At 49.3% G+C, this 27,673-nt stretch overlaps 1 protein-coding gene across 1 annotated transcript; it reads left to right on the plus strand.

The window, feature by feature from the left end:
• SIGLEC1 (sialic acid binding Ig like lectin 1) lies at positions 1-27,636 on the plus strand (the record flags this gene model as incomplete). Its single annotated transcript, XM_083368045.1, has 13 exons — positions 1-52; positions 2,296-2,655; positions 3,777-4,073; positions 7,187-7,450; positions 8,667-8,921; positions 12,168-12,467; positions 15,681-15,941; positions 17,246-17,548; positions 19,757-20,011; positions 21,128-21,430; positions 22,832-23,092; positions 25,734-26,036; positions 27,356-27,636. 13 exons carry the CDS (start codon positions 1-3, stop codon positions 27,634-27,636), a joined length of 3,495 nt encoding a protein of 1,164 aa, XP_083224171.1.
• Between the last annotated feature and the right edge of the window lie 37 nt (positions 27,637-27,673).

Genomic DNA, 27,673 nt, shown 5'->3' on the forward strand with positions numbered 1-27,673 from the left:
ATGAGCCTCCTCTTCCTCACCTTTGTGTCGTTTGCGGTGAACGTTCCCCCAGGTACGTCAGCTAAATTTCTCTAAACAACTGTCTCACTTAGCAACAGAAATTTTCAGCTCAACTGGGGACATAAATGGAGGACTGCCTGCACTGAACACTTAGCCCTCAGACTTATCTACCGCTTCACGGGTCTTTATAGCCCTCTCTTGGGTGGTTTACAGAGTCAGCCTGTTGCCCCCCCCCCAACTATCCGGGTCTTCATTTTACCGACCTCAGAAGGATGGAAGGACGAGTCCACCTTGAGTCAGTCAGGATCGAACTTCCTGGCTGTGGGCAGAATCAGCCTGCAATAGGACGCTCTAACCACTCAGCCATCAAGGCTTCCTTCCTTCTCCTTTCTCTCCCTCCTTCCCTCCAGTTGCACTTATATACCACTTTACAGGGTCAGCCTATTGTCCTCAACCATCTGGGTCCTCATTTTACCGACCTTGGAAGGAAGGAAAGAAGGAAGGAAGGAAGGAAGGAGAGGGAGGGAGGGAAGGGAGGAAGGAAAGAAGGAAGGAAAGAAGGAAGGAAGGAGAGGGAGGGAAGGGAGGAAAAGAAGGAAGAGGGAGGGAGGGAGGGAGGGAGGGAAGGAAGGAGAGGGAGGGAGGAAAGGGAGGCAGGAAGATGGAGGGAAGGAAGGAAAGAAGGAAGGAGAGGGAGGGAAGGGAGGGAGGGAAGGGAGGAAAAGAAAGATGGAAGGAAAGAAGGAAAGAACAAAAGAAGGAAGGAAATGGAGGGAGGGAAGGGAGGAAAAGAAGGAAGGAAGGAGAGGGAGGGAGGGGAGGAAGGAAGGAGAGGGAGGGAGGGAAGGGAGGAAAAGAAAGATGCAAGGAAGGAAGAAAAGAACAAAAGAAGGAAGGAGATGGAGGGAAAGGAGGAAAAGAAGGAAGGAAGGAAAGAAGGAGAGGGAGGGAAGGAAGGGAGGAAGGAGATGGAGGGAAGGGAGGAAAAGAAGGATGGAGGGAAGGGAGGAAAAGAAAGATGGAAGGAAAGGAGGGAGGGAGGAAAGAAGGCGGAGTCATCTCAAACTGGTCAGGATTAACCAAGGTTCAGATGAACCTGGCTACTCCCATTGGGCCAGTCGAACTTCCTGGTGTTAGGCGTTGTGTGAACCCAGGAGTGGGTCAGTCAGACTGGTGGCCAGGACATTGAATGAAAAGAAAGACTCGGGGTGACATGATAGCAATTATTCCAGTATTTGAGGGGCTGCCACAAAGAGGAGGTGGGGTCCACCTATTCCCCAAAGCCCCCGAAGGCAGGACCAGAAGCAACGGATGGAGACTAATCAAGGAGAGAAGCAACCTGGAACCAAGGAGGAACTTCCTGAGAACAAATAATCAGTGGAACAGAAGTTGCCACCAGAAGCTGTGGGTGCTTCATCAAAGAAGAGATCGGACAACAATTTGACCAGATGGAATAGGGTCTCTGGTTGGGTGGGTGGGGGGCTGGACTAGGAGACCTCCAAGGTCCCTTCCAACTCTTTTATTCTGCTCAGAGGTTGTGTGTGCTCCATCCCCCCAGGTTTCCAAGAAGAGATTGGACAGCCATCGGTCTGAAACAACAGAGGGCCTTCTGTCTTTAATAATAATAATAATAATAATAATAATAATAATAATAATAATAATAATAATAATAATAATAATAATAATAAGAAGAAGAAGAAGAAGAAGAAGAAGAAGAAGAAGAAGAAGAAGAAGAAGAAGAAGAAGAAGAAGAAGGATGATGATGATGATGTTAGGAGGGACCTTGGAGGTCATCTAGTCGAACCCCCTGCTCAGGCAGGAAACCGTATACCATTTCGGACAAATGGCTGTCCAGTCTCTTCTTAAAAACTTCCAGCGTTGGAGCATTCTCAGCTTCTGGAGGCAGGTGGTTCCACTGGTTAATTGTTCTAACTGTCAGGAAGTTTCTCCGTAGTTCTAGGTTGCTCCTCTCCTGGAGGAGTTTCCATCCGTTGCTTCTTGTCCTGCTTTCAGGCGCTTTGGAGAAGAGCTTGACTCCCTCTTCTTTGGGGCAGCCCCTGAGATGCTGGAAGGCTGCTTTCACGTCCCCCCTCGTCCTTCTCTTCATTAAACTGGACATCCCCAATTCCAGCAACCTTTCCTTATGTGTCGTAGCCTCCAGTCCCCTCACCATCTTTGTTGCTCCTCTCTGTGTCTTGAGCAGGGGGGGTAGGACTAGAAGACCTCCGGGGTCCCACCCACCTCGGTCACTCTGCTCATCTCAGCTCTTGTGTTCTCTTTCCTCCTGCTCTGCAGCTTCGGCCTCGTGGTCCGCTACCTACCCTGGCAGCCTGTCGTCCATCAGGGACTCTTGTGCCGTGCTTCCCTGCACGTTTGCCTTCCCCGGCGACGTCTCCGTCGCAAATGGGATCGTGGCCATCTGGTACAAACATGAGAATGAGCAGCTGGTCACCGTTTTCAATTCCAAGTCTCCGGAGAAGGCCGATGCTCGCTTCCAGAACCGCGCCCAACTGCTGGGGGACCCCCTGGAGCGCAACTGCACCCTCCTCCTCAGGCATCTGACGAAGGAAGACAGCGGCCAATACTCCTTCCGCTTTGAAATTGTCCAGGCGAACAGCTGGACGGAGAAGAAGCAGCTCCAGCTGACCGTCACTGGTAGGTGGTCCCCTTCTCCAGGCATGAAAGGAATCCTCAGCCAGAATAGAGGTGGAAGGGACCTTGGAGGTCTTCTAGTCCAGCCCCCTGCTCGAGCAGGACAACCTATATAGCATTTCAGAAAAGTGACCGTCTTCTGAAAAACCCTCCAGTGATGGAGCGCCCAGAATTTCTGGTGGCAAGCTGTTCCACTGGTTTAATTGTCCTCACTGTTAGGAAGTTTCTCCTTAATTCCAGGTCGCTTCTCTCCTTGATTAGTTTCTATCCGTCGTTCCCTTGTCTGAAATGGTATAGGTTCCCCTGCTTGAGCAGGGGGCTGGACTAGAAGACCTCCAAGGTCCCTCCCAACTTTGTTATTCTATTCTATTCTATTCTATTCTATTCTATTCTATTCTATTCTATTCTATTCTATTCTATTCTATTCTATTCTATTCTATTCTATTCTATTCTTATCCCATCCCATTCTCTATTCTATTCTATTCTATTCTATTCTATTCTATTCTATTCTATTCTATTCTATTCTATTCTATTCATTGCATTGTATATTCGATTCTATGTTCTATTCTATTCTTTTTATTCTGTTCTATTCTATTCTATTCCTTTTCTCTATTCTATTCTATTCTATTCTATTCTATTCTATTCTATTCTATTCTATTCTTCTATTCTATTCTATTCTATTATCCCATCCCATTCTCTCTTCTCTTCTCTTCTCTTCTCTTCTTCTCTTCTCTTCTCTTCTCTTCTCTTCTCTTCTCTTCTCTTCTCTTCTCTTCTCTTCTCTTCCTTCCTTCTTTCCTTCCTTCCTCCCTGCCTTCTCTTCTCTTCTCTTCTCTTCTCTTCTCTTCTCTTCTCTTCTCTTCTCTTCTCTTCTCTTCTCTTCTCTTCTCTTCTCTTCTCTTCTCTTCTCTTCTCTTCTCTTCTCTTCTCTTCTCTTCCTTGTCCTGCCTTCTGATGCTTTCATGTAATCCATGTGCTGGCTGGGGAATTCTGGGAGTTGAAGTCCACCAGTCTTAAAGTGGCCACGTTCGGAGGCCCCTGGACTGCAGCATGGCCGATGGAGATAAGAGGGCTTCTCCAGATCCTTTGCCACGTTCATCGCTTTCTCCTATTTCTTTCCCCAGATAACCCTGTTATACCCACCATTGCTGCCCCCGACTACCTGAGAGAGGGAATCCTGGCATCCTTTAAGTGTTCTAGTCCCTACGTCTGTCCCTACGAACACATCTCCCTGCGATGGTTTGGCTACAACCCCGAGACCTCACATCTCTCTGGAACAGTCCAGCTTGACACCACGGCGGCTGTCTTGAAGCAAACTCTGCAAACGACGCTGACCTGGAAGGACCATGGACACAAGCTGGGCTGTGAAGCCTCCGTGGGGACCCAGAAGGCCAGAGGCGAAGTTACTCTCAGTGTTGCATGTGAGTAGCGCGACGGAGCAGGGAACCTCCTGCAGGGACCCACCTCAACATCACCTAAGTCAGGGGTAGGCCACCTTGGCTCTTTTATGACTGGTGGACTTCAACTCCCAGAATTCCTGAGCCAGCATGGCTCAGCTTGGAAACCTCTCCCTTTCCCCTCAGCATGGCTGGCTCAGGAATTCTGGGAGTTGAAGTCCACGAGTCATGAACGGGCCTAGGCCTAGGCAAGGGGTAGGCAACCTTGGCTCTTTTGTGACTGGTGGACTTCAACTCCCAGAATTCCTGAGCCAGCATGGCTCAGCTTGGAAACCTCTCCCTTTCCCCTCAGCATGGCTGGCTCAGGAATTCTGGGAGTTGAAGTCCACCAGTCATAAAGCGGCCTAGGCCTAGGCCAGGGGTAGGCCACCTTGGCTCTTTTATGACTGGTGGACTTCAACTCCCAGAATTCCTGAGCCAGCCAAGCTGAGGGCAAAGGGAGAGGTTTCCAAGCTGAGCCGTGCTGGCTCAGGAATTCTGGGAGTTGAAGTCCACCAGTCATAAAAGAGCCAAGGTTGCCTACCCCTGAATTAGGGCAATAGACTTCAACTCCCAGAATTCCTGAGCCAGCATGGGGAATTATAGCCCCTTCATGACTCGTGGTCTTCAACTCCCAGAATTCCTGAGCCAGCCAAGCTGAAGGGAAAGGAAGAGGTTTCCAAGCTGAGCCATGCTGGCTCAGGAATTCTGGGAGTTGAAGTCCACCAGTCATAAAAGAGCCAAGGTGGCCTATCCCTGGCCTAGGCTACTTTATGACTCGTGGACTTCAACTCCCAGAATTCCTGAGCTAGCCAAGCTGAGGGCAAAGGGAGAGATTTCCAAGCTGAGCCATGCTGGCTCAGGAATTCTGGGAGTTGAAGTCCACGATCCGTGAAGGGGCCATAGTTTCCCCCATGCTGGCTCAGGAATTCTGGGAGTTGAAGTCCATGAGTTATAAAAGAGCCAGGGTTTCCTACCCCTGACCCAGATCTTCTTCCAAACTTTGAAGCCCATCAGGCTGAAATAGGCTGTAAGATCCCTGGCCCTTGGCCAAACCCGAGAAATCAGTTAAAAATCCAGTCAGGAAAACTCAAGCAGAGGCTTCTTAAAGGCACAGCACTTCATTTTCGATCGAAATATGTCCTGGGTGGGAACGCCGTCGGAACACCGGCGTTCAGGAGCGCCAGACCTTAGAAAGTTAGTTGCATTGCTTTACAAACTTTGCTGGCCAATGAAAATCAGACAGCAATTACATTTCTGCGCGCTCCCTTCTTCCCTCCTTCAGTGCATCCCATCAGTGTCCGTGTTTCCCACGCTCGTATGGAATTGGTCCCCGACGCAAACGCTGATTACAGAAGCGAGATTGCAATAGTTTGGCAAGGCCGCACAATTTGTTTCTTTTCTTAGTTCCACTTCCAGAACTGTACAGAAACTTAGCCCTTTGCCATTAGTCTTTCCTCACCGTCTCTACGTGTTTTGGGATTTTAGCTCCCAATATAAATATATGTATAAATACATAATGTTCATAAATAGAAATAAAAGAGTTAGTTTGGCCTAGTGATGAAGGCACAAGGCTTGAAACCAGGGGGCAGTGAGTTCTAGTCCCGCCTTAGCTATGAAAGCCGGCTGGGTGACTTTGGGCCAATCACCAGGAGATGGTGAGTTCTAGTCCCGCCTTAGCTATGAAAGCCGGCTGGGTGACTTTGAGCCAATCACCAGGAGATGGTGAGTTCTAGTCCCGCCTTAGGCATGAAAACCAGCTGGGTGACTTTGAGCCAATCACCAGGAGATGGTGAGTTCTAGTCCCGCCTTAGGCATGAAAACCAGCTGGGTGACTTTGAGCCAATCACCAGGAGATGGTGAGTTCTAGTCCCGCCTTAGGCATGAAAACTAGCTGGGTCACTTTGGGCCAATCACCAGGAGATGGTGAGTTCTAGTCCCACCTTAGGCATGAAAATTAGCTGGGTGACTTTGAGCCAATCACCAGGAGATGGTGAGTTCTAGTCCCGCCTTAGGCATGAAAACTAGCTGGGTGACTTTGGGCCAATCACCAGGAGATGGTGAGTTCTAGTCCCGCCTTAGGCATGAAAACCATCTGGGTGACTTTGGGCCAATCACCAGGAGGTGGTGAGTTCTAGTCCCGCCTTAGGCATGAAAACCAGCTGGGTGACTTTGAGCCAATCACCAGGAGGTGGTGAGTTCTAGTCCCGCCTTAGGCATGAAAACCAGCTGGGTGACTTTGAGCCAATCACCAGGAGATGGTGAGTTCTAGTCCCGCCTTAGGCATGAAAGCCGACTGGGTGACTTTGGGCCAGCCCAGAACAACTCACAGGGTTGTTGTTGTGGAGAAAATAGGACAAAGAAGAACTACTAAGTATCTTCACTGTGTAAAGGACTAAGGGGGACACGATAGCCAGGTTCCAATATTTGTGGGGCTGCCCCAAAGAAGAGGAGGGGGTCCACCTATTCTCCAAAGCCCCGGAAGGCCGGACAAGAAGCAGCGGATGGAAACTAACCAAGGAGAGAAGCAACCTGGAACTAAGGAGGAATTTCCAGATGGTGAGAACAATTAACCAGTGGAACGGCTTGCCACCAGAAGTTGTGGGTGCTCCATCACTGGAGGTTTTTAAGAAGAGACCGGACAGCCATTTCTCTGGATTGGTATAGGGCAGGGGTAGGCAACCTCGGCTCTTTTATGACTCATGGACTTCAACTCCCAGAATTCCTGAGCCAGACAAGCTGGCTCAGGAATTCTGGGAGTTGAAGTCCATGAGTCATAAAAGAGCCGAGGTTGCCTACCCCTGGTATAGGATTTCCTGCCTGAGGAGGGGGTTGGACTAGATGACCTCCAAGGTCCCTTCCAGCTCTGTTATTCTGTTAACCAGGAGTAGGTAAACTTCTACCAACTTCGTCCAGTCTAACACTGCGGAATGGAATTTAGCATTTTTTTGCTGAGACGGGAGTAGCCTCCATTCGCGCGTGCATGAAGTTGTCACACCTATAGAATGGAAATTGTCACACCTGTAGAACGGAAGCCGACCACTCCCCCTGGTGGGCTTTTTGATCTTTTATTTTCCTTCTCTTTTGCCCCTTCCTAGATGCCCCCAAGGGTGTCCGGGTGACCCTCGACCCCCCCGGCCGGAACATCCGAGTGGGCGATGCCGTGTCCCTGGTTTGCAACGTCAACACCAGCTTCCCGGAGCCCATGGCCTTCAGGTGGTTCAAGGATGGCTTTGCCTGTGGGACCGAGCAGGTGAAGAAGATACAGCCTGTGTCCGTCAAGGATTATGGGCTCTACCATTGCGAGGCCGAAAACGCGCTGGGCACCGGCGTGGCTGAAGGGGTCCCGCTCCTCATTTTATGTGAGTAGCCGCAACTGCATCTCAGCAGGCCGTGGGAAGGAGGACCAGACTGATTCAAACGCTTCCCTCCGTTCCTTTTAAAAATTTTATTTATTACTTAAAATTTACACACCACCCGTATAAGCTTAAGAGTAGCCTCTGGGCCAGGGGTCCCAAACTTGGCAACTTTAAGACTGGGGACTCCCAGAATCCCCCAGCCAGCAGGCTTTCAGACGGGTGGACTTCAACTCCCAGAATCCCTCAGCCAGCATGCTTTAAGATGAGCAGACTTCAACTCCCAGAATCCCCCAGCCAGTATGCTTTAAGATGGGTGGAGCAACTCCCAGAATCCCTCAGCCAGCATGCTTTAAGATGGGTGGACTTCAACTCCCAGAATCCCCCAGCCAGCATGCTTTATGATGGGTGGACTTCAACTCCCAGAACCCCCCTTCCAGCATGCTTTAAGATGGGTGGACCAACTCCCAGAATCCCTCAGCCAGCATGCTTTAAGATGGGTGGACTTCAACTCCCAGAACCCCCCTTCCAGCATGCTTTAAGATGGGTGGACCAACTCCCAGAATCCCTCAGCCAGCATGCTTTAAGATGGGTGGACTTCAACTCCCAGAATCCCCCAGCCAGCATGCTTTAAGATGGGTGGACTTCAACTCCCAGAACCCCCCTTCCAGCATGCTTTAAGATGGGTGGACCAACTCCCAGAATCCCTCAGCCAGCATGCTTTAAGATGGGTGTTCAACTCCCAGAATCCCCCAGCCAGCACGCTTTAAGAGGGCTGGACTTCAACTCCCAGAACCCCCCCCCAGCCAGCACGCTTTAAGAGGGCTGGACTTCAACTTCCATATGTTGCAAGCATAACACCAAGTCTCTACTGCATCAATCTTGTCTCTATTCCTACAGGGGATGATGGGAACTGAAGTGGTATGGCCTTCCCCTCCCTGCTCCCTTTCAGGATGGTGGTTCCCAGGGGAAAGAGACCAGGATACTAATTTAAGTTGTGGCCATCTTGTTTGGTAGGGTGTGGTCAAAATGTGTCGGACTACAGCAAGGTTCTTCAAACGTGGCCAGGTTAAGACTTGTGGACTTCAACTTCCAGAATTCCCCAGCCAGCGAATGCTGGCTGGGGAATTCTGGGAGTTGACGTCCACAAGTCTTAACCTGGCCAGGTTTGCAGAACTCTGCTCTATGTTGGCTTACGACTCCCTGTGCCTCAACTCCGCAGCTGCTGTGCTGTCGGTCAGCCCTTCCTCCAGGGTCAGAGAAGGTGAGATGGTCACCCTGACCTGCGAGGTCCCTGGAGGAGACCAACAGGAGATCCACTACAGCTGGTACAAGAACGCCCTGTGGCTGAAGGAGGGCAGCGCCCGCATCCTGACCTTCCCGGAGGTGACCGTCTGGGACTCCGGCTACTACGCCTGCAAGGTCCAGAACAACCAGGGGAGCGAGACCTCCTCCGCGGTCAGCCTGACCGTCCTGTGTGAGTTCACACACGCACACACACAAACACACACACACACACACCCGTCACCCTTTCCCTGCCAAAACTACCCCTGCAAGGTTGCTTCTTTCCAGAGGATAGGACCTGGATTGTGATTGTGGTTGTCATTATGTGATTATATGATCAGGTTATGTGATTGTGGTTGTGGCTGTGGCTGTGATTGTGATTGTGGTTGTTGTGGTTGTGGCTGTGATTATGGTTATGGTTATATGATTGTGGTTGTGATTATGTGATTATATGTTTATGGTTATATGATTATGGTTATACGATTGTGGTTGTGGTGGTGGTGGTTGTGGTGGCTGTGGTTGTGATTATTATTGTGATTATGATTGTGGTTCTGGTTGTGGTGATTGTGATTATTGTAATTGTGATTATGATTGTGATTGTGGTGGTTATGGTTGTGATTTTGATAGTGGTTATGGTTGTGATTGTGGTTATGGTTGTGATTGTGATTGTAGTTGTGATTATTATTGTGATTGTGATTGTGGTTCTGGTTGTGGTGATTGTGATTATTATTGTAATTGTGATTATGATTGTGATTGTGGTGGTTATGGTTGTGATTGTGGTTATGGTTGTGATTGTGATTGTAATTGTGATTATTATTGTGATTGTGATTGTGGTTCTGGTTGTGGTGATTGTGATTATTATTGTAATTGTGATTGTGATTGTGATTGTGGTGGTTATGGTTGTGATTGTGGTTATGGTTGTGATTGTGATTGTAGTTGTGATTATTATTGTGATTGTGATTGTGGTTCTGGTTGTGGTGATTGTGATTATTATTGTAATTGTGATTATGATTTTGATTGTGGTGGTTATGGTTGTGATTGTGATTGTGGTTATGATTGTGATTGTAGTTGTGATTATGATTGTGATTATGATTGTGGTTCTGGTTGTGGTGATTGTGATTATTATTGTAATTGTGATTATGATTGTGATTGTGGTGGTTATGGTTGTGATTGTGGTTATGGTTATGATTGTGATTGTAGTTGTGATTATTATTGTGATTATGATTGTGGTTCTGGTTGTGGTGATTGTGATTATTATTGTAATTGTGATTGTGATTGTGATTGTGGTGGTTATGGTTGTGATTGTGGTTATGGTTGTGATTGTGATTGTGATTGTAGTTGTGATTATTATTGTGATTGTGATTATTTCCAGACCTCCTCCAACCAGTAGGATGTGAACCCTATTAGCGCTTGTCCTTGGCTCACGATCACAGCTGAGGCCAACCTTTCTGTCGCTAAGTGAAACGTGGGTTCAGGGAGCTTTCCTCCCTTGGACTGCCTTCCTGGACACCGTTGTGAAGTTAGCAACAAGGTTGTTAAGTGAGTTTGGTTTGTCAGACCGTCGGCAGAGGGGATCACGGGACCCTCGAGGCACTGTGACCGTCGCAAATGTGAGTCGGGGGGTCAAGCCTCTGAATTTGGATCACGTGACCACACGGGGATGCCGCGACAGTTGCAAGTGTGAAAAACAGTCCTAAGTCCCTGTTTGCAGTTCCGTTCTAACGGTCACTAAATGAGCTGTTGTAAATTGAGGACTATCTTTATTCATTGAGTGACCGTTCGAAGTTACAAGAGCACGTTAAAAAAGGGACTTATGACCATTTTCACACTTATGACCTTTGCAGCATTCCCCCCCCCCCGTGGTCACGTGATCAAAATTCAGAGGCTGGGCCACTGACTCGTATTTATGACGGTCACAGTGTCCTGGGGTCACGTGATCCCTGTTGGCGACCTCCTGACAAGCAAAGCCAGATTCGCTTAGTGACCGAGCAGGGGGTTGGACTAGAAGACCTCCAAGGTCCCTTCCAACTCTATTATTATTATTATTATTATTATTATTATTATTATTATTATTATTATTATTATATTATTATTATTATTATTATTATTATTATTATTATTATTATTATTATTATTATTATTATTATTATTATATTATTATTATTATTATTATTATTATATTATTATTATATTATTATTATTATTATATTATTATTATTATTATTATTATTATTATTATTATTATTATTATTATTATTATTATTATTATTATTATTATTATTATAAGCATTGTTACAGGGGCACAACTCCACTAACCGCTGCCTCACTTAGCAACAGGAAAAAAAAAACTCTGCCAAGCCAGGGTATGTTGCGGGCCCAATTAAACCAGGATGGGGCCGTAGAGGAAGCCGCCATTCAAAGAAGAATGTGTGGATTGCATGGGAAGCAGTTTTGCTGCAAGCAGGAAAGAAAAGGGGGGGGGGAACGGCAGCGTAAACTGGAGGGGAAAAGTTTTAGGCATCTGTTTATTCTTACAGCCTTCCTGCAGCCCCCACTAAGTGCGACAGGATCCCAGCTTATTTGGGAAACGGGGGGGGGGGGGGGGAGAAGCTAGCCTATCTTGCCCCCACCGCCCCAGGCGGTTTGGTGGAAGGAAGGCTGATTTGCCATGCTCCAGGAGCCATTAAAACGAGGACACAGCCCCCAGGATGTAAGCCACGTTTGGCGCCAGAACGATGGACGGCTGCCTGTTTTAAATTACATTTACTGCGGAGTTATTACCGCACAAGGCCGAACGATAGATTCTTCGATAGATTCTTCGTTGGCTCCGCAGCCAGTTGTGAAAGTGACGGCAGGCTGTGAATTTCAGCCATCTATCAACGGAGACAGATTTTAAACTGGGATGTTACTCGTGGTTTTATGCTTCTGGGCAAAATTAACGCCTCTGCTACAGGTCCTTAGAACTGTGCTTCTCAAGCCTGGGAAGTTTAAAATGGGTGGACTTCAACTCCCAGAATTCCCCAGCCTGAACGCTTTAAGATGGCTGGACTTCAACTCCCAGAATCCCTCAGCCAGCACGTTTAAGATATAAGGACTTCCAACTCCCAGGATTCCCCCAGCCAGCATGCTTTAAGATGGGTGGACTTCAACTCCCAGAATCCCCCAGCCAGCATGCTTTAATACGGGTGGACTTCAACTCCCAGGATTCCCCAGCCAGCATGCTTTAAGACGTATGGACTGGGGAATCCTGGGAATTGAAGTCCACCCATCTTAAGGCTGCCAAGGGGGAGAAACGCAACCTTCCAGCCAGCTCCCTGGCTTTTCCTGTCCCCCGGGACGCAAAGTCCACGATGCATAGCCCTGTGTTCCGGGAATGCCCCCTTTGCGAAGCGGGTCAGGGCTCCCGCCATCCAGCCTGACCCCCTTTTGCCTCCGGCAGATCCCCCACGGTCGCCCTCCCTGGCCTTGTTCCAGGAGAGGCAGCGGGGCCAGCTGGCCATCGTCCACTGCACGGTGGACAGCAACCCCCAGGCCACTCTGAGCCTCTTCCGGGACCGGCACCTCCTGGCCACCACCAGCTCCCACTCGGCGCCCAGCCAGCGGATCAGCGTGGCGGCCACCCGCAACTCCTTGAAGCTGGAGATCCAGCAGCTCACCCCGGAGGACCAGGGCGAGTACAGCTGCCTGGCCAGCAACCAGTACGGGAACGCCACCAGCTCCAGCTTCTTCCGGACCCAGAGTGAGTAAGGGGGGCAGGTGGGGGTGGCAGCGGGTAGCCCGGGCCTCCTTAGGGCGTCTGGCCGGGGAAAAGAAGGTGCAGGAGGGCTGGAGAAGAGACCCTTGGAGGGGGGGAGCCGGACCTCCGTCAAGGGCCCACGGCCGGCCGGCGTCTCCATTCCATTCCTCCCGTGGCCCCTTTCCCCCGCGGGGGCTCTGGGTAGAATAGAATGGAATAGAATAGAATAGAAAATGGAAAAAATAAGAATAGATTAGAAAAATGATAATAGAATAGAATAGAATAGAATAGAATAGAATAGAACAGAATAGAAAAATGATAAGAATAGAATAGAATAGAATAGAATAGAATAGAATAGAATAGAATAGAATAGAATAGAATAGAATAGAATAGAATAGAATAGAATAGAATAGAATAGAATAATGATAAGAATAGAATAGAACAGAACAGAACAGAATAGAATAATAGAATAGATTAGAATGTAGAGTAGAATAGAATAGAATAGAATAGAATAGAATAGAATAGAATAGAATAGAATAGAATAGAATAGAATAGAATAGAATAGAATAGAATAGAATAGAATAGAATAGAATAGAATAATGATAAGAATAGAATAGAACAGAACAGAACAGAATAGAATAATAGAATAGATTAGAATGTAGAGTAGAATAGAATAGAATAGAATAGAATAGAATAGAATAGAATAGAATAGAATAGAATAGAATAGAATAGAATAATAGAATAGAATAGAATAGAATAGAATAGAATAGGAAAATGATAATAGAATAGAATAGAATAGAATAGAATAGAATAGAATAGAATAGAATAGAATAGAATAAGAATAGAATAGAACAGAATAGAAAAACGATAAGAATAGAATAGAATAGAATAGAATAGAATAGAATAGAATAATGATAAGAATAGAATAGAATAGAATAGAATAGAATAGAATAGAATAGAATAGAATAGAATAGAATAGAATAGAATAGAATAGAATAGAGCTGGAAGGGACCATGGAGGTCTTCTAGTCCATCCCCCCACTCCAGCAGGAGAACTTAGACCATGTAGGACAAGTGACTCTTCCAGTCTCTTCTTAAAAACTTCCAGTGTTGGAGCACCCACAACTTCTGGTGGCAAGCTGTTCCACTGGTTAAATTGTCCTCACCGTCAGGAACTTTCTCCTTAATTCCAGGTTGCTTCTCTCCTTGGTCAGTTTCCATCTGGTGCCTTCTGGTGCCTTGGACAATAATGTGACCCCCCCCCCTCTTCTTTGTGGCAGCCCCTCAAATACTGGAATGCGTCTATCATGTCACCCGTTTCTTCTTTTCTTTAGACTAGCCAAACCCAAGTCCCGCAGCCGTTCTTTGCAGGTTTTAGTCTCCAGGCCTTGGATCCTCTTACTTGCTCTTCTCTGCACTTTTCCCAAGCTCTCCACATCAACAGAGCTGGAAGGGAGCGTGGAGGTCTTCTAGTCCAGCCGTCTGCAGCTCCAGCACATCTCGGCTGACCCTGAGAAGCCTCTCAGACCCCAAACCGTTTAAATGCTCTGCCCTTCTGAGATGAGAGAGAGAGAGAGAGAGAGAGAGAGAGAGAGAGAGAGAGAGAGAGAGAGAGAGAGAGAGAGAGAGAGAGAGAGAGAGAGAGAGAGAGAGAGAGAGAGAGAGAGATGAGCTGCAATCTCTAAATCTATCCTCAGATCTAATGGGGGGGGGGGAAATACAGTAAAATAAAACCTGGGACAGCAGAGGGCAGCACTGAGTCAACTTCAGCTGATCTTGGGAAAAGCTAAGCAGGGCCGGGCTGGGTTGTGCCTCGGAGGGGAGACTGCCGGGCCAATCCCAAATCTATACAGTTACTCCTCGACTTACAATCGTTCATGCAGTGACCATTTGAAATGACAGCAGCCCTGGAAAAAGGGACTTGGACCATTTTTCCTACTTAAAACTGTTGCAGCATCCACACACACATACACACCCCGGGGTCAGGTGAACGAAATTTGGATGCTGGGCAACCGACTCATATTTATGACAGTGTCCCGCGGGGTCACATGATTCCCCCTTTTGCTACCTCCTGACCAGCAAAGTCAATGCGGGGGAGCCAGCTTCACTTAATAACATGTGTGACTATCTTAACACCCGGAATGTTTTGCGGCAGGAAAGGTCTTAACCTGGGGCAAAAATTCACTTCACGGTCTTGCTTAGCAGCGTAAACGTTGGGCTCAGTCATAAGTCAAGGACCGCCTGTAGATTAAAAAGAGAAATTGGAAAGAAATAATAAATCAATCTGAAAAACCTGCCAACGACTGGCAACATCTCGTTTCCGACTCTAGGGGCCGGTGCTCATCTCCGTTTCAAAGCCGAAGAGCCAGCACTTGTCCGAGGACGTCTCCGTGGTCATGTGGCCGGCATGACTAGACGCCAAAGGCGCACGGAACGCTGTTCCCTTCCCACCGGAGTGGTCCCTATTTTTCTACTTGCATTTTTACGTGCTTTCGAACTGCTAGGTTGGCAGAAGCTGGGACGAGTAACAGGCGCTCACTCTGCTACGCGGCACTCGGGATTCGACCCGCCAAACTGCCGATCTTCTGATTGACAAGCTCAGCGTCCTAACCCACTGAGCCACCGCGGCCCTTCATATATATATATATACATACATACATACATACATATTGCTAAGCACATTGGTTTGTGCTTAAATTGTAAGCCGCCCTGAGTCTTCGGAGAAGGGCGGGATATAAATGGGATTAAAATAAATAAAATACATACATACATACGTGTGTGTGTGTGTAAGTTTTATTGATTTTTTTTTTTACAATAACAACTTTAGCGCCTGGCGTACAGCATGTTGTCTTGGTTCATCAAGTTTTTTTGGGGGGAAATACACCCATCAGTAATAAGTTAATTAACAGTCGAGAATAATTTTTACACTTCCATAATTTGCATGTCCATAAATAATACATTTCCTCGACCTTCTCTTCTCCCAGGGGTATTCTCCTGCGTCAGCATTAAACAAATGTAATTTTTGATGTTTGATGTTTTCCATGTGTAAACGATTAAATGTAAACCTTTTCTTAGAGCTAGAAACGTAAACGTCGGCTCTGCAGATTTTGAAGGGCCTCGCTAGCCAAGAAGAGCTTCCGGAGACGCTACTTCCTGGAGCTGGTCCACCTTGTAGGCCTGACAGCCGCGGTCTTCTCCCCCCCTCCTCTGCTTACAGCTGCCAGGGTGGTGGCCAGCCCCTCCGACAAGCTGGTGGAAGGCGAGCGCGTCGCCCTGACCTGCCTCACCACTGTGGGGAGCGAGGAAGACGACCCCACCACGTACGTTTGGTACAAGAACGCCAAGTGGCTACAGCAAGGCCCGAAGGACACCCTGGTCCTCTCAGCCGTGGTCAGCGGAGATGCTGGCTCATTCCACTGCGTGGCCGAGAACAAGAAAGGGACCCACGTCTCACCGCCCGTCGCTCTGCGCGTGCTCTGTAAGTTGCCAAGCCTGGAGGGGCTTTTTCACCAGGCGACTGGATTTTTTCCTTGAAGGCCTTTCCCTTCTCACCCAAGAAGCTTCTTCAGTTCGGACGGAAGGGTGGAGGATGGAAGGAGTTACAAGTCCTTGCAGTCATCTGCTCATTAGTGCTCTTTCTGAGAGTCGTTGAGGCCACCTGGAGGTGTACCTGGGTCCTGGGAGTTGGGGGGGGTCACCCGAGTAGTGCAAATGGGTAGGGGGCCTTCTTGGCTGCGGGATGTTTTTCTGCCCGGGGTCCCTTCACCGTTGGAGACGGGCAGAGGATGATGGGAATGAGTCTGGGCTGTCTGCCTCTCAAACCGACGCGCCGATGGTTCCCGGCGTCTGCATTTTTTTTTCTGGAAATCCGTTCGTCCCCAAGTGCATCGCTAAATGTCTGCGGAGCTTCTCCGTCATCCAGATCCTGGCTGTCCCAAAGGTGCTTTTTTCGAGAGGCAACCGGACGGTTTTGTTTTCCTTTGAAGACGTTTCGCTTCCCATCCCAGAAGCGTCTTCAGCTCTGACCGGGCGGTGGGGAACGGGAGGATTTATACTCCTTGCAGACAGCCGGTCGTTTGCCTCCTTTTAGAGAGTCGTTGAGGCCACTTGGAGGCTTGTCTGTGTCCTCAGGGTCCTCTGAGTGGGGCAAATGGGGGTGAAGACTTCTTGGAGCTGCCGAAAGGACCGCGTGGTAGACTGGAGATAGATGACGTTGTTCAATTTGGACCTCGGTGGCCTCTTTGACCCCTCTTTCAAAGACACCGTCTATCTTCCGGCTATAACACAGCCCTGAAACGTCTTCAAACATCTTCAAAGAGAAGAAAAGGAAGTCCAGTTGCCTGTGGGGGGGGGGGGAGGAGAGGCACCTTTGGGACAACCCTGACCTGGAGGATGGAGAAGCTCCATAGACGTGACCTGGAGTTCTCTACCTGTGCTGGAAAAGTTCGGAGGCTCCTTCCATCCATGGCATGTCCTAGAAGGAGGCATCTAACAGGGCTTTGCACATTCATCTCCCAGCGCATCGGTTGCCGTGCCGAATGGGATGGGGGGGTGGATGAGAGGGGCACTCCAACCCTTGGGGAGGTGGGAGGTGGGAACAATAGACGAGGGAAGGAGGCAGAGGAGAAATTGCTGGGTGGTCTCCTCTCCTCCAAGCGAAAGGAGAGCGAGGCCTCTGCCCAGCCTCGGGCTCACAAAACAGAGGGCCTTGGGAGAACATTCCAGACCAACCGCTCTCCTTGCCACCACGCCAACATCTCTTCCTTTGTGCCCCCCCCAAAGTTTCCCCAAGGTTGCCCGTGATGACCTCGTTCCTGGAGACCCAAGGAGGACATTTGGGCATCATTCAGTGCATGGTGGACAGCGACCCACCTTCGGAGTTAGCTCTGTACAAGGGCGAGACGCTTGTGGCTTCCACCGATCCTCTCCAGGCGGTGACCGACCCAAGAATCCGCGTGACCTCCTCGCACAACAGCCTGAAGGTGACCATCCAGGCCTTGAGGTGGGACGATGAAGGAGAATATGTGTGCTCGGCTCAGAACCGCTACGGAGACGCCATGTCCACCATGGAGTTCACGGCAGAAAGTAGGTCAACGGGAAGAGGGGACCGGCAAACGCGAGTGGAAAGTTGGGTAGAATTGGGAGAGTTGGGGGGGGGGTCTAAAGGATGAAAAAAAGTAAGAATAATGGCTAATAATGGGTTAAAAAATAAGAGTGGTGACAAATATGCTGAATCATAGCCAGTTAGAGCAATGTTCCTCAAGCTGAGCGGCGTGAAGATGGAGGGACTTCAACTCCCAGCGTCGCTGGCTGGGGGATTCTGGGAGCTGAAGTCCCTCCATCTTCACGCTGCTCAGCTTGAGGAATTAGTGAAGTAGAGAACAAAACGGGCTGAAAGAATTGCAAATTTTCTGCGTAGAAAATGGAATGAGCCGCATGTCCTAAGGGAGGTCCCTTGGCTGGCAAGAGCACAGGCGAAAAAGATCTTGGGAATTCTACTTGATTGCAGCCTAAGCTTAAGCCCACCACGGCATGATGCTTCTGCAAAAAAAAAAAGGAAGAAAAAAAAAAGAATGGCAAATGCAATTATGGGATGCATCCATACAAACGTAACTGCCAAACTGCGGCGTACGAGGAAGAGGAGGAGGACTGTGGGGGGCCTTGGGGCTCTCTGAGCTGGGCTGTATTCTTGCAGGCGTTTCATGACCCAGCTAGGGAACGCCCTCAGGGCTGGAAAGGAATGGGCTTTGCTCCCTGTTGATATAAAGTGCTTTGCCCCGTCAGCAAATTTATTTACGAGGAGTTTGCCCTCCCACTTTCAGGCCAAGCCACTTGCATATAAACAGAGAGCCAAGCCCCCACCTTCTCAGGTTCCCTAGTTGGGTCATGAAACGTCTGCAAGAAAAACCACCCAGCTCAGAGAGCACCAAGGACCCCACAGTCTTCCTCCTCCTCCTCCTCCTCCTCCCTCCCTCCCTCCCTCCCTCCTCCTTCTCCTCCTCCTCCTCTCTGCAAACTCCCCTCCCTTCTAGCACTGATGATGTTCCCTAGTTGGGTCATGAAACGTCTGCAAGAAAATCCACCCAGCTCAGAGAGCCCCAAGGGCCTATAGTCCTCCTCCTCCTCCTCCTCCTCCTCCTCCCTCCCTCCTCCTTCTCCTCCTCCTCTCTGCAACCCCCCCCTCCCTTCTAGCACTGATGATGTTCCCTAGTTGGGTCATGAAACGTCTGCAAGGGAACCACCCAGCTCAGAGAGCACCAAGGACCTATAGTCCTCCTCCTCCTCCTCCTCCTCCTCCTCCTCCTCTTCCCTCCCTCCCTCCTCCTTCTCCTCCTCCTCTCTGCAACCCCCCCTCCCTTCTAGCACTGATGATGTTCCCTAGTTGGGTCATGAAACGTCTGCAAGGGAACCACCCAGCTCAGAGAGCACCAAGGACCTATAGTCCTCCTCCTCCTCTTCCTCCTCCTCCTCCCTCCCTCCCTCCCTCCCTCCTCCTTCTCCTCCTCCTCTCTGCAAACCCCCCTCCCTTCTAGCACTGATGATGTTCCCTAGTTGGGTCATGAAACGTCTGCAAGGGAACCACCCAGCTCAGAGAGCACCAAGGGCCTATAGTCCTCCTCCTCCTCCTCCTCCTCCTCCTCCTCCTCCTCCTCCTCCTCCTCCTCCTCCTCCTCCTCCCTCCCTCCCTCCCTCCTCCTTCTCCTCCTCCTCTCTGCAAACCCCCCTCCCTTCTACCACTGATGTTCCCTAGTTGGGTCATGAAACGTCTGCAAGAAAAACCACCCAGCTCAGAGAGCATCATGGACCCCACAGTCCTCCTCCTCCTTCTCCTCCTCCCTCCCTCCCTCCCTCCTCCTTCTCCTCCTCCTCTCTGCAAACCCCCCTCCCTTCTACCACTGATGTTCCCTAGTTGGGTCATGAAACGTCTGCAAGAAAAACCACCCAGCTCAGAGAGCCCCAAGGGCCCCACCTGCTACCGGACAGGGGGAAAAGCTGCCTTGAAGCCGATGCCGTTTGCCAGGATCCCGCACGGGGACGGTTTCCCAATGACAAAGACACGGCTGCTTTAAAAGGTTCGGCGGTTTGGCCAGGCGAGTGACACTTCACCCATAGGTTGCGCATGGTATGGTTAGGCGTGTGTCGTCATGTATGTGTTTCACTTTGAGAGCGGGAAACTAAATTTCATTTTGGGGGTGTGCCCTTGTGCCCACAGTAAAAAAAAAAAAGACAATAAAGGTGATCTTATCTATCTTGTCTTCCCTTCCCTTCTTCCTCCACCCAACCGACCTTCAGCCGCCATCATCACCATCAGCCCCTCCCCGGAGGTCGCGGAAGGCCAGGCCGTCCGCCTCTCCTGCGGGCTCAGCGGCAACCTCTCGGTCCCGGCCAACTACTCCTGGTTCAAGGGGGGCCTCCGTGTCCCGGAGGTCTCCGGGGATTCCCTGCTCCTCGAACACGTGGCCGCGGAGGACGCCGGCTCGTATAAATGCCGAGTGGACTATCACGGGACCAGCAAAACCTCCAGTTCAGCTTCTCTCTCTGTGCTGTGTAAGAACCCGCCCCGGCGTTCCCGACTCACCTCGCTTAGCGACCGTTCAAAGTCACGACGCGACTGGAAAAAAGTTTTACGGAAACTTGATAAGATGACCGTTTTTTTCACACTTACGACCGTTGCGGCATTCCTGCGGTCACGGGATCAGAATTCAGACTCTGGGCCACTGACTCGTATTTATGACGGTCGCGGCGTCCCGGGGTGGGTGGGTGGGTGGGTCAGGCGATCCCCTTTTGCGACCTCCTGACGAGCAAAGTCCGTGGGGAAAGCCGGATTCACTTAACGACCGGGTGATTTATATAACAGCCGCGGTGATTCACTTGGCAACCAAGGCAGGAAAGGTCGTAAAATGGGGCAAAACTCATTTAACGAATGTCTCGCTTAGCCACGTAAATTGTGGGCTCGGCTGCGGTCGTAAGTTGGGGATTTCCCGCACGTCATAAAACGGCCAGGCTTGAAGAAGCCTCCAGGTCTCTCCATGATATTTATTGTTTTTCATGCCTTCCTGAAAGTCAGTTCTAACTCCCTTTGCAAGCTCCTTTATTCCCAGAAATATCATCCGGTGCGCATGATTATTAGAATAATAGAATAGCAGAGTGGGAAGGGACCTTGGAGGTCTTCTAGTCCAACCCCCTGCTCAAGCAGGCGACCCCTAGACCATTTCAGACAAATGGTTGTCCAGTCTCTTCTTAAAAGCCTCCAGTGTTGGAGCACTCACAGCTTCTGGAGGCAAGGAGTTCCACTGGAGAATTGTCCTGACTGTCAGGAAGTTTCTCCTTAGTTCCAGGTTGCTTCTCTCCTTGACGAGTTTCCAACCATCGTTTCTCGTCCCGCCCTCTGGTGCTTTGGAGAATAAATTGACCCCCTCCTCTTCTTTGGGGCAGCCCCCCAAATACTGGAGCGCTGCTATCCTGTCTCCCCTATTTCTCCTTTTCCTTAGACCGGCCAAACCCAAATCCCGCAGCCGTTCTTCGTACGTTTTAGTCTCCAGGCCCTGGATCGTCTTACTTGCTCTTCTCTGAATTTTTCCCAAACCCTCAATGTCTTTTTTGACCTTTACCACCCGACGTGGACATCGGGCCACCATAATTACGGGCGGTCTCTGGTTTCAGACGCACCGAGGAACCTCCACGTGTCGCTTTTCACGGAGAGCGAGAGGGGAACCGTGGCCGTCTTCCAGTGTTCGGTGGACAGCCAGCCTGCCGCCACCTGGGTCCTGTCGAAAGGAGGAGCCATCTTGGCCACCAGCGGCGGAAAGGACGAGCCGGCCTCTCGGCGGGTCAGCGTCACCACCGGGCCCGGCACCCTCCGTGCAGAGATGACCGGGGTGGTGCCAGGAGACGAAGGGAGCTACGTCGTGACGGCCACCAACGCCCACGGATCCACCTCCCGACAGCTCTACTTTCGGGTGCAAAGTGAGGGTTGCCTTTGTTAGCCTCAGGGCAGGGGGGGGAACTGCTCCTCACCCCAAATTCACACGTCTTTACAGCGGGTCCTCGACTTAACGGCCGTTCGTTGAGTGACCGTTCAAAGTTACAACGGCGCTGAGAAAAAGAGACTTAGGATCGCTTTGTGCTCTTAGGACCGCCGCGATGTCCCCGTGCGGTCACGAGATCAAAGCTCGGACGCTTGGGTGACCGGCTCGCATTTATGACGGTCACCGTGTCCCGGGGGGAGGTCAGGCGATCATCCCCTTTGGCGACCTTCTGACCAGGAAAGTCAGTAGGATTCGCTTAAGGACTTCAGTGATCCGCTTAACGACTGTGGCAAGAAAGATTGCGAAATGGGGCAACATTCACCTGATGGCTGTCTCGCTTAGCAGCTGAAATTTTGGACGCAGTTGAAGTTGTCAGTCGAGGACTGCCTGTATTATGGTCTTTGAACAGTCTTTACAATTTAATAGTAAAGAGAGAGAGAGATGAGAGGGTAGACAGATGATAGACAGACAGACAGACAGACAGACAGATAGACAGACAGACAGACAGACAGACAGACAGATATGAGATAGATAAATAGATAGATAGATAGATAGATAGATAGATAGATAGATAGACAGACAGACAGACAGAGACAAATAAAGATGAGAAAAGATAGATAGATAGATAGATAGATAGATAGATAGATAGATAGATAGATGATAGATAGATAGATAGATAGATATAGATATGATAGATAGATAGATAAACATACAGATAGATAGATAGATAGATAGATAGATAGATAGATAGACAGACAGAGACAAATAAAGATGAGAAAAGATAGATAGATGATAGATAGATAGATAGATATAGATATGATAGATAGATAGATAGATAGATAGATAGATAGATAGATAGATAGATAGATAAACATACAGATAGATAGATAGATAGATAGATAGATAGATAGATAGATAGATAGATAGATAGATAGATAGATAGATAGATAGACAGACAGAGACAAATAAAGATGAGAAAAGATAGATAGATGATAGATAGATAGATAGATATAGATATGATAGATAGATAGATAGATAGATAGATAGATAGATAGATAGATAGATAAACATACAGATAGATAGATAGATAGATAGATAGATAGATAGATAGATAGATAGATAGATAGATAGATAGACAGGCACAGAGAGAGACAGATATGAGAAGATAGATAGATGTAGATAATTTCCCCTTCACTTATGGCCATTTACTTCCTTCCCCCTCCCTCTTCCTCTCTCCCCCTCCCCCTCCCTCCCTTCTTTCTAAGTGCCAGCGTGCCTTTCCTCCAGTTATGCCTCACCGTGTCCTTCCCTTTTCCTATTTTCCCCACCCGGGATCCAGCGGCCCGGATTCTGATCACGCCCTCCCCAGAGGTGGTCGAAGGGGACCAGGTCAGTCTCGCCTGTGACCTGACGGGAAGCCACCCGGAGGGTGCCAGCTTCTCCTGGTACCGGAACAGCAAACGCCTCCAAGGGGAGGCCGAGGGCACCATGGCCTTCCTGGCCGTCACCCGCCTGGACGCCGGAGCCTATTACTGCAAAGCCCAGGGCGCCGAGGGGAGCAGCCTCAGCGTCTCGCCATCCGTCAGCCTGACCGTCTTTTGTAAGTGCCGAAGGGCCGCTTTCTCTCCAGATCCCTCTCACGTTACAGGCTGGGAACGGTACCTCCGGACCCGAAAGTGGGGGGGGGAGCCTCCCCATAAACCGTGAGAACAATTAGCCAGTGGAACTACCTGCCTCCAGAAGTTGCAGGCGCTCCAACACTGGAGGCTTTTCAGGAGGGATTGGACGGCCACTTGATTTTGATGTCTTGCTTGATCGGGGAGGGGGGGTGAGGTTGGACTAGAGGACCTCCGAGGTCCCTCTCACAGCCAGCTTCCAAGGGTATCTGGAGGTCAAGAGGCGTTGAGATGGTGGGTCCCCCCCCCCGTGATGTTTTCAAAGCTCACAGAGCCGTCTTCTCTGTGCTGGCTTGTTCAGAATTTGTAGAACCCCCCCCCCGCTTAGAGTAATAAATAGAATAACAGACTTAGAAGGGACCTTGGAGGTCTTCTAGTCTGACCCCCTGCTCACATAGGAGACCCCCTATACCATTTCAGTCAAATGTTTGTCCAATCTCTTCCTAAAAACCTCCGGCGGGGAAGCGCCCCCAATTTCTGGTGGCAAGCCGTTCCGCTGGTTAAGGCTTCTCATTGACAAGAATTTTTTCTTGCTTCGTTCTAGGTTGCTTCTCTCCTTTGAATAGTTTACGCCCGTCGCTTCTTGTCCGGGGGGGTTTGGGGAGCAAATTGACACCCCCTCTTCTTTGGGGCAGCCCCTGAAATATTGGGAGCCTTGCTATCCTATCGCCTCTAGTCCTTCTTTTCCTTAAATTGTTGTTAGCTGCGAAGTCGTGTCCGACCCATCGCGACCCTTAAATGAGACATCCCCAATTCCAGCAGCCCTTCTTCCTTAGGTTTTAGCCTCCAGCCAGCCCCTTAATCATCTTTCTTGCTCTTTTTCTGCACGTTTTCTAGATGCTCGACTCAAAGGGTAGGAAACTGGCTGGCTGGCTGGCTGGCTGGGGAGTCTGGATGTTGTAGTCCCAAGTACATGGTAGGGAAAGCTGGTTTTAGGCAGAATCAATTCGCCTGCTTCAAGCTCTGCTTTTCCACCGAAACCTTCCTTAGAGCACCCCCTTGTGAAAGATGAAGCCAAAATAAGGAAGGGGGGGAGGTCTTCCTCCATCCCAGCATCTTTCCCGCCCCCCCCCCACCGCCCCCCACCGCACAAACAGCTGGGCCCCTCCCCAGCTAAAGATAGAAATCCATGGAAAACCGATTCCTGGCTGTGCCTTCTGTGGCCAGGAGGGGGAGCTATTGGCTTACGAGAGATGGCTGTCTGGAAACCTATCAGGGACATTTCTAGAATTACATGACGGCAATTATTCCAGTATTTGAGGGGCTGCCACGAAGAACAGGAGGGGGTCAGATTATTCTCAAAAAGTGCCCGAAGGCAGGAGAAGAAGAAGCAAGGGATGGAAACTCATCAAGGAGAGAGGCAGCCTGGAATTAAGGAGGAATTTCCTGACAGTGAGGACAATTGATCAGTGGGACAGCTGGCCTCTAGAAATCATGGGCGCTCCATCCCTGGAAGTTTTTAAGAAGAGGCTGGACAGTCCCTTGTCTGAGATGGTCTAGGTTCTCCTGCTTGAGCAGGGGCTGGACTAGAAGACCTCCAAGGTCCCTTCCAGCTCTGTTCTGTTCTGTTCTGTTCATTTTCTATTCCTGTTCTGTTCTATCCTATCCTATCCTATCCATTTTCTATTCTATTCTATTCTATTCCTGTTTTATCCCATCCCATCCCATCCTATTCTATTCTATTCTATTCTATTCTATTCTATTCTATTCTATTCCATTTTCTATTCTATTCTATTCTATTCTATTCTATTCTATTCTATTCTATTCTATTCTATTCTATTCTATTCTATTCTATTCTATTCCCTATTCCTTCTATTCTATTCTATTCTATTCTATTCTATTCTATTCTATTCTATTCTATTCTATTCTATTCTATTCCCTATTCCTTCTATTCTATTCTATTCTATCTATTCTATTCTATTCTATTCTATCCTATCCTATCCATTTTCTATTCTATTCTATTCCTGTTTCATCCCATCCCATCCCATCCCATCCCATCCCATCCCATCCTATTCTATTCTATTCTATTCTATTCTATTCTATTCTATTCTATTCTATTCTATTCTATTCTATTCTATTCTATTCTATTATTTTATCCCATCCCATTCTCTATTCTATTCTATTCTATTCTATTCTATTCTATTCTATTCTATTCTATTCTATTCTATTCTATTCTATTCTATTCTATTCTATTCTATTCTATTCTATTCCATATTCTATTCTATTCTATTCTATTCTATTCTATTCTATTCTATTCTATTCTATTCTATTCTATTCTATTCTATTCTATTCTATTCTATTCTATTCCCATGAGCTACGTAGATATTTGGGGGATTTTGGCCGGGATTATATGCTATGGTTAGTTGCCTTGGGATTTTAGAGTTAGTTTTCCTTTGCCGATACCAGGCCGTGTATTCAATAAACCGGTAAGCTTTCCAGAAACTAAAGTGACCCTGGACTTTTTGTTTGGATATTCGATCCGGAGGTTGGCACCCACCTTCGGGATTCCACGCCTCCCTAGCTTCTGCAATCAGGCCGTTTGATTTCTCTCCCCCCCTCCCACAGACCCCCCTCGGGAGCCCCAGATCACAGCTTTCCTGGAGACGCAAGGTGGCCGAGTGGCCGTCCTCCTCTGCTCAGTGGAGAGCGACCCCCAGGCCCACCTCGCCATACACAAAGGCCAGCAGCTCTTGGCCTCCAGCACGGACTCAGCACTTGCCCACCCCCAGCGGGTGAAGACCTCCCCCACATACAACAGCCTGAGAGTGGAGATCTCCGACGTGGTGATGGAAGACGAAGGGGAATACCTGTGTTTTGCAAGCAACCGGTACGGCAACGGGAGCGCCAGGGTCACCTTCAGAGCAGAGGGTGAGTAGGAGGGACGCCCGGGTTTTATCGGCAGCTTCTGGGAAAGGACCGTGTGGAGCTCAGGGCACCCTGGAAAGACTTGTGCCCCAGAAGTCACAGCCTCCTGTGGGGCAGTTGGGGAGGCTTGTGGGAAAGTGCATTGTGACCTTGTCCCCCAAGCAGCCTGGATGCCCTTTGAATTCGAGAAAGGATTCTGCTTCAAAAGTCAGTGCTGTTGTTTTGTTCAAATGTTTCATGACCCAGCAGGGTAACATCGTTAGTGCAAAAAGGAGTGGGGTGCGTGGAGAGGAGGAGGAGGAGGACTGTGGGGTCCTGGATGCTCTCTGAGCTTGTTGGCTTTCTTGCGGACGTTTCATGACCCAGCTAAGTAACATCATGAGTGTTAGAAGGGAGTGGCGTTTGCAAGGAGGAGGGAGAGGAGGAGGAGGAGGAGGAGGAGGAGGAAGACTGTGGGGTTCTGGGTGCCCTCTGAGCTTGTTGGTTTTCTTACAGACGTTTCATGACCCAGCTAGGTAACATTATTAGTGCTAGAAGAGAGTAAGGTTTGCCACTTACATATAAAGAGAGGGCAAACCCCACTCCTTCTAACACCGATGATGTTACAGAGTTGGGTAATGAGATGTCTTCAAGAAAGCAACCAACCTCGGAGAGCACCAAGGACTCCACAGTCGTCGTCCTCCTCCTCCTCCTCCTCCTCCTCCTCCTCCTCCTCCTCCTCCTCCTCCTCCTCCTCCTCCTCCCCCTCCCTGCTCCCCACCCATGAAAAGGTGGTGTTTCTTTTGGTTTCTCTGTTCCACAAAGGGCAAAAACGTTTCAGCCACGGAGAACAAACACTAACAATGAAAGTTACACCCCAGTATTGACGTACAAGCCACCCAGAGTCATTTTGAGAGTGAGGTGTGTGTGGGGGGGGAGGCCCTATAAACAGTGGTGGGATTCAAATAGGTGAACAACCGGTTCTCTGTGTGGTTGCCGCTTCCGGAAGTCCATTCTGGGCTTGGGCAACAAAAAAAATAGCTACCGGTTCTGCCAAAGTGGTGCAAACCGGCTGAATCCCACCATTGCACATAAACGTAATACATAAATGCATAACACGAATGTCTGAGTGCAAACCAGCAATTCACCCTGCTGCCTTCCTTCTGGTTTTGCAAGAAGAGCCAAATATTTCAGGGGCGGGGGGGGGGGGAGTGGGGCTGGTTAAGGAACTGTTTGCCACTCTGCCTCCGGGTCATCCCGAATATGAATCCAGAAAATTCCAGACAAATCTCCCCAGCCCTTTCGTGCTGGTAGCGAGTCATCTTTCCCTTCTCTCCTCCTAGCTGCAAAGCTCTGGATTTCTCCTCCAGACGCTCTGGAAGGAAACTCCGTCAACCTGACCTGTGCCGTGGACAGTGAGGCCGTCGGGGAGATGCGCTACACCTGGTTTAAGAACAACGAGTGGTATGCAGAAGGCTTGCTCCGGAGTCTGGTGTTCCACCAGGCCACCGTAGAAGATGCGGGCACCTACTACTGCTCCGTCCACACCCGGGAGAGGACGCGGAACTCCTCCTTAAGCACCTTGAATGTCCTTTGTAGGTCCCGGGTGAGGGGTAGGGTCTGAAAAAGAGGGGGCTTTCTGCAATAGGCCTCCCTAAGCC

Source organism: Vipera ursinii (assembly GCF_947247035.1).
Source record: "Vipera ursinii genome assembly, chromosome: 7".
Classification (NCBI taxonomy): Eukaryota; Metazoa; Chordata; class Lepidosauria; order Squamata; family Viperidae; genus Vipera; species Vipera ursinii.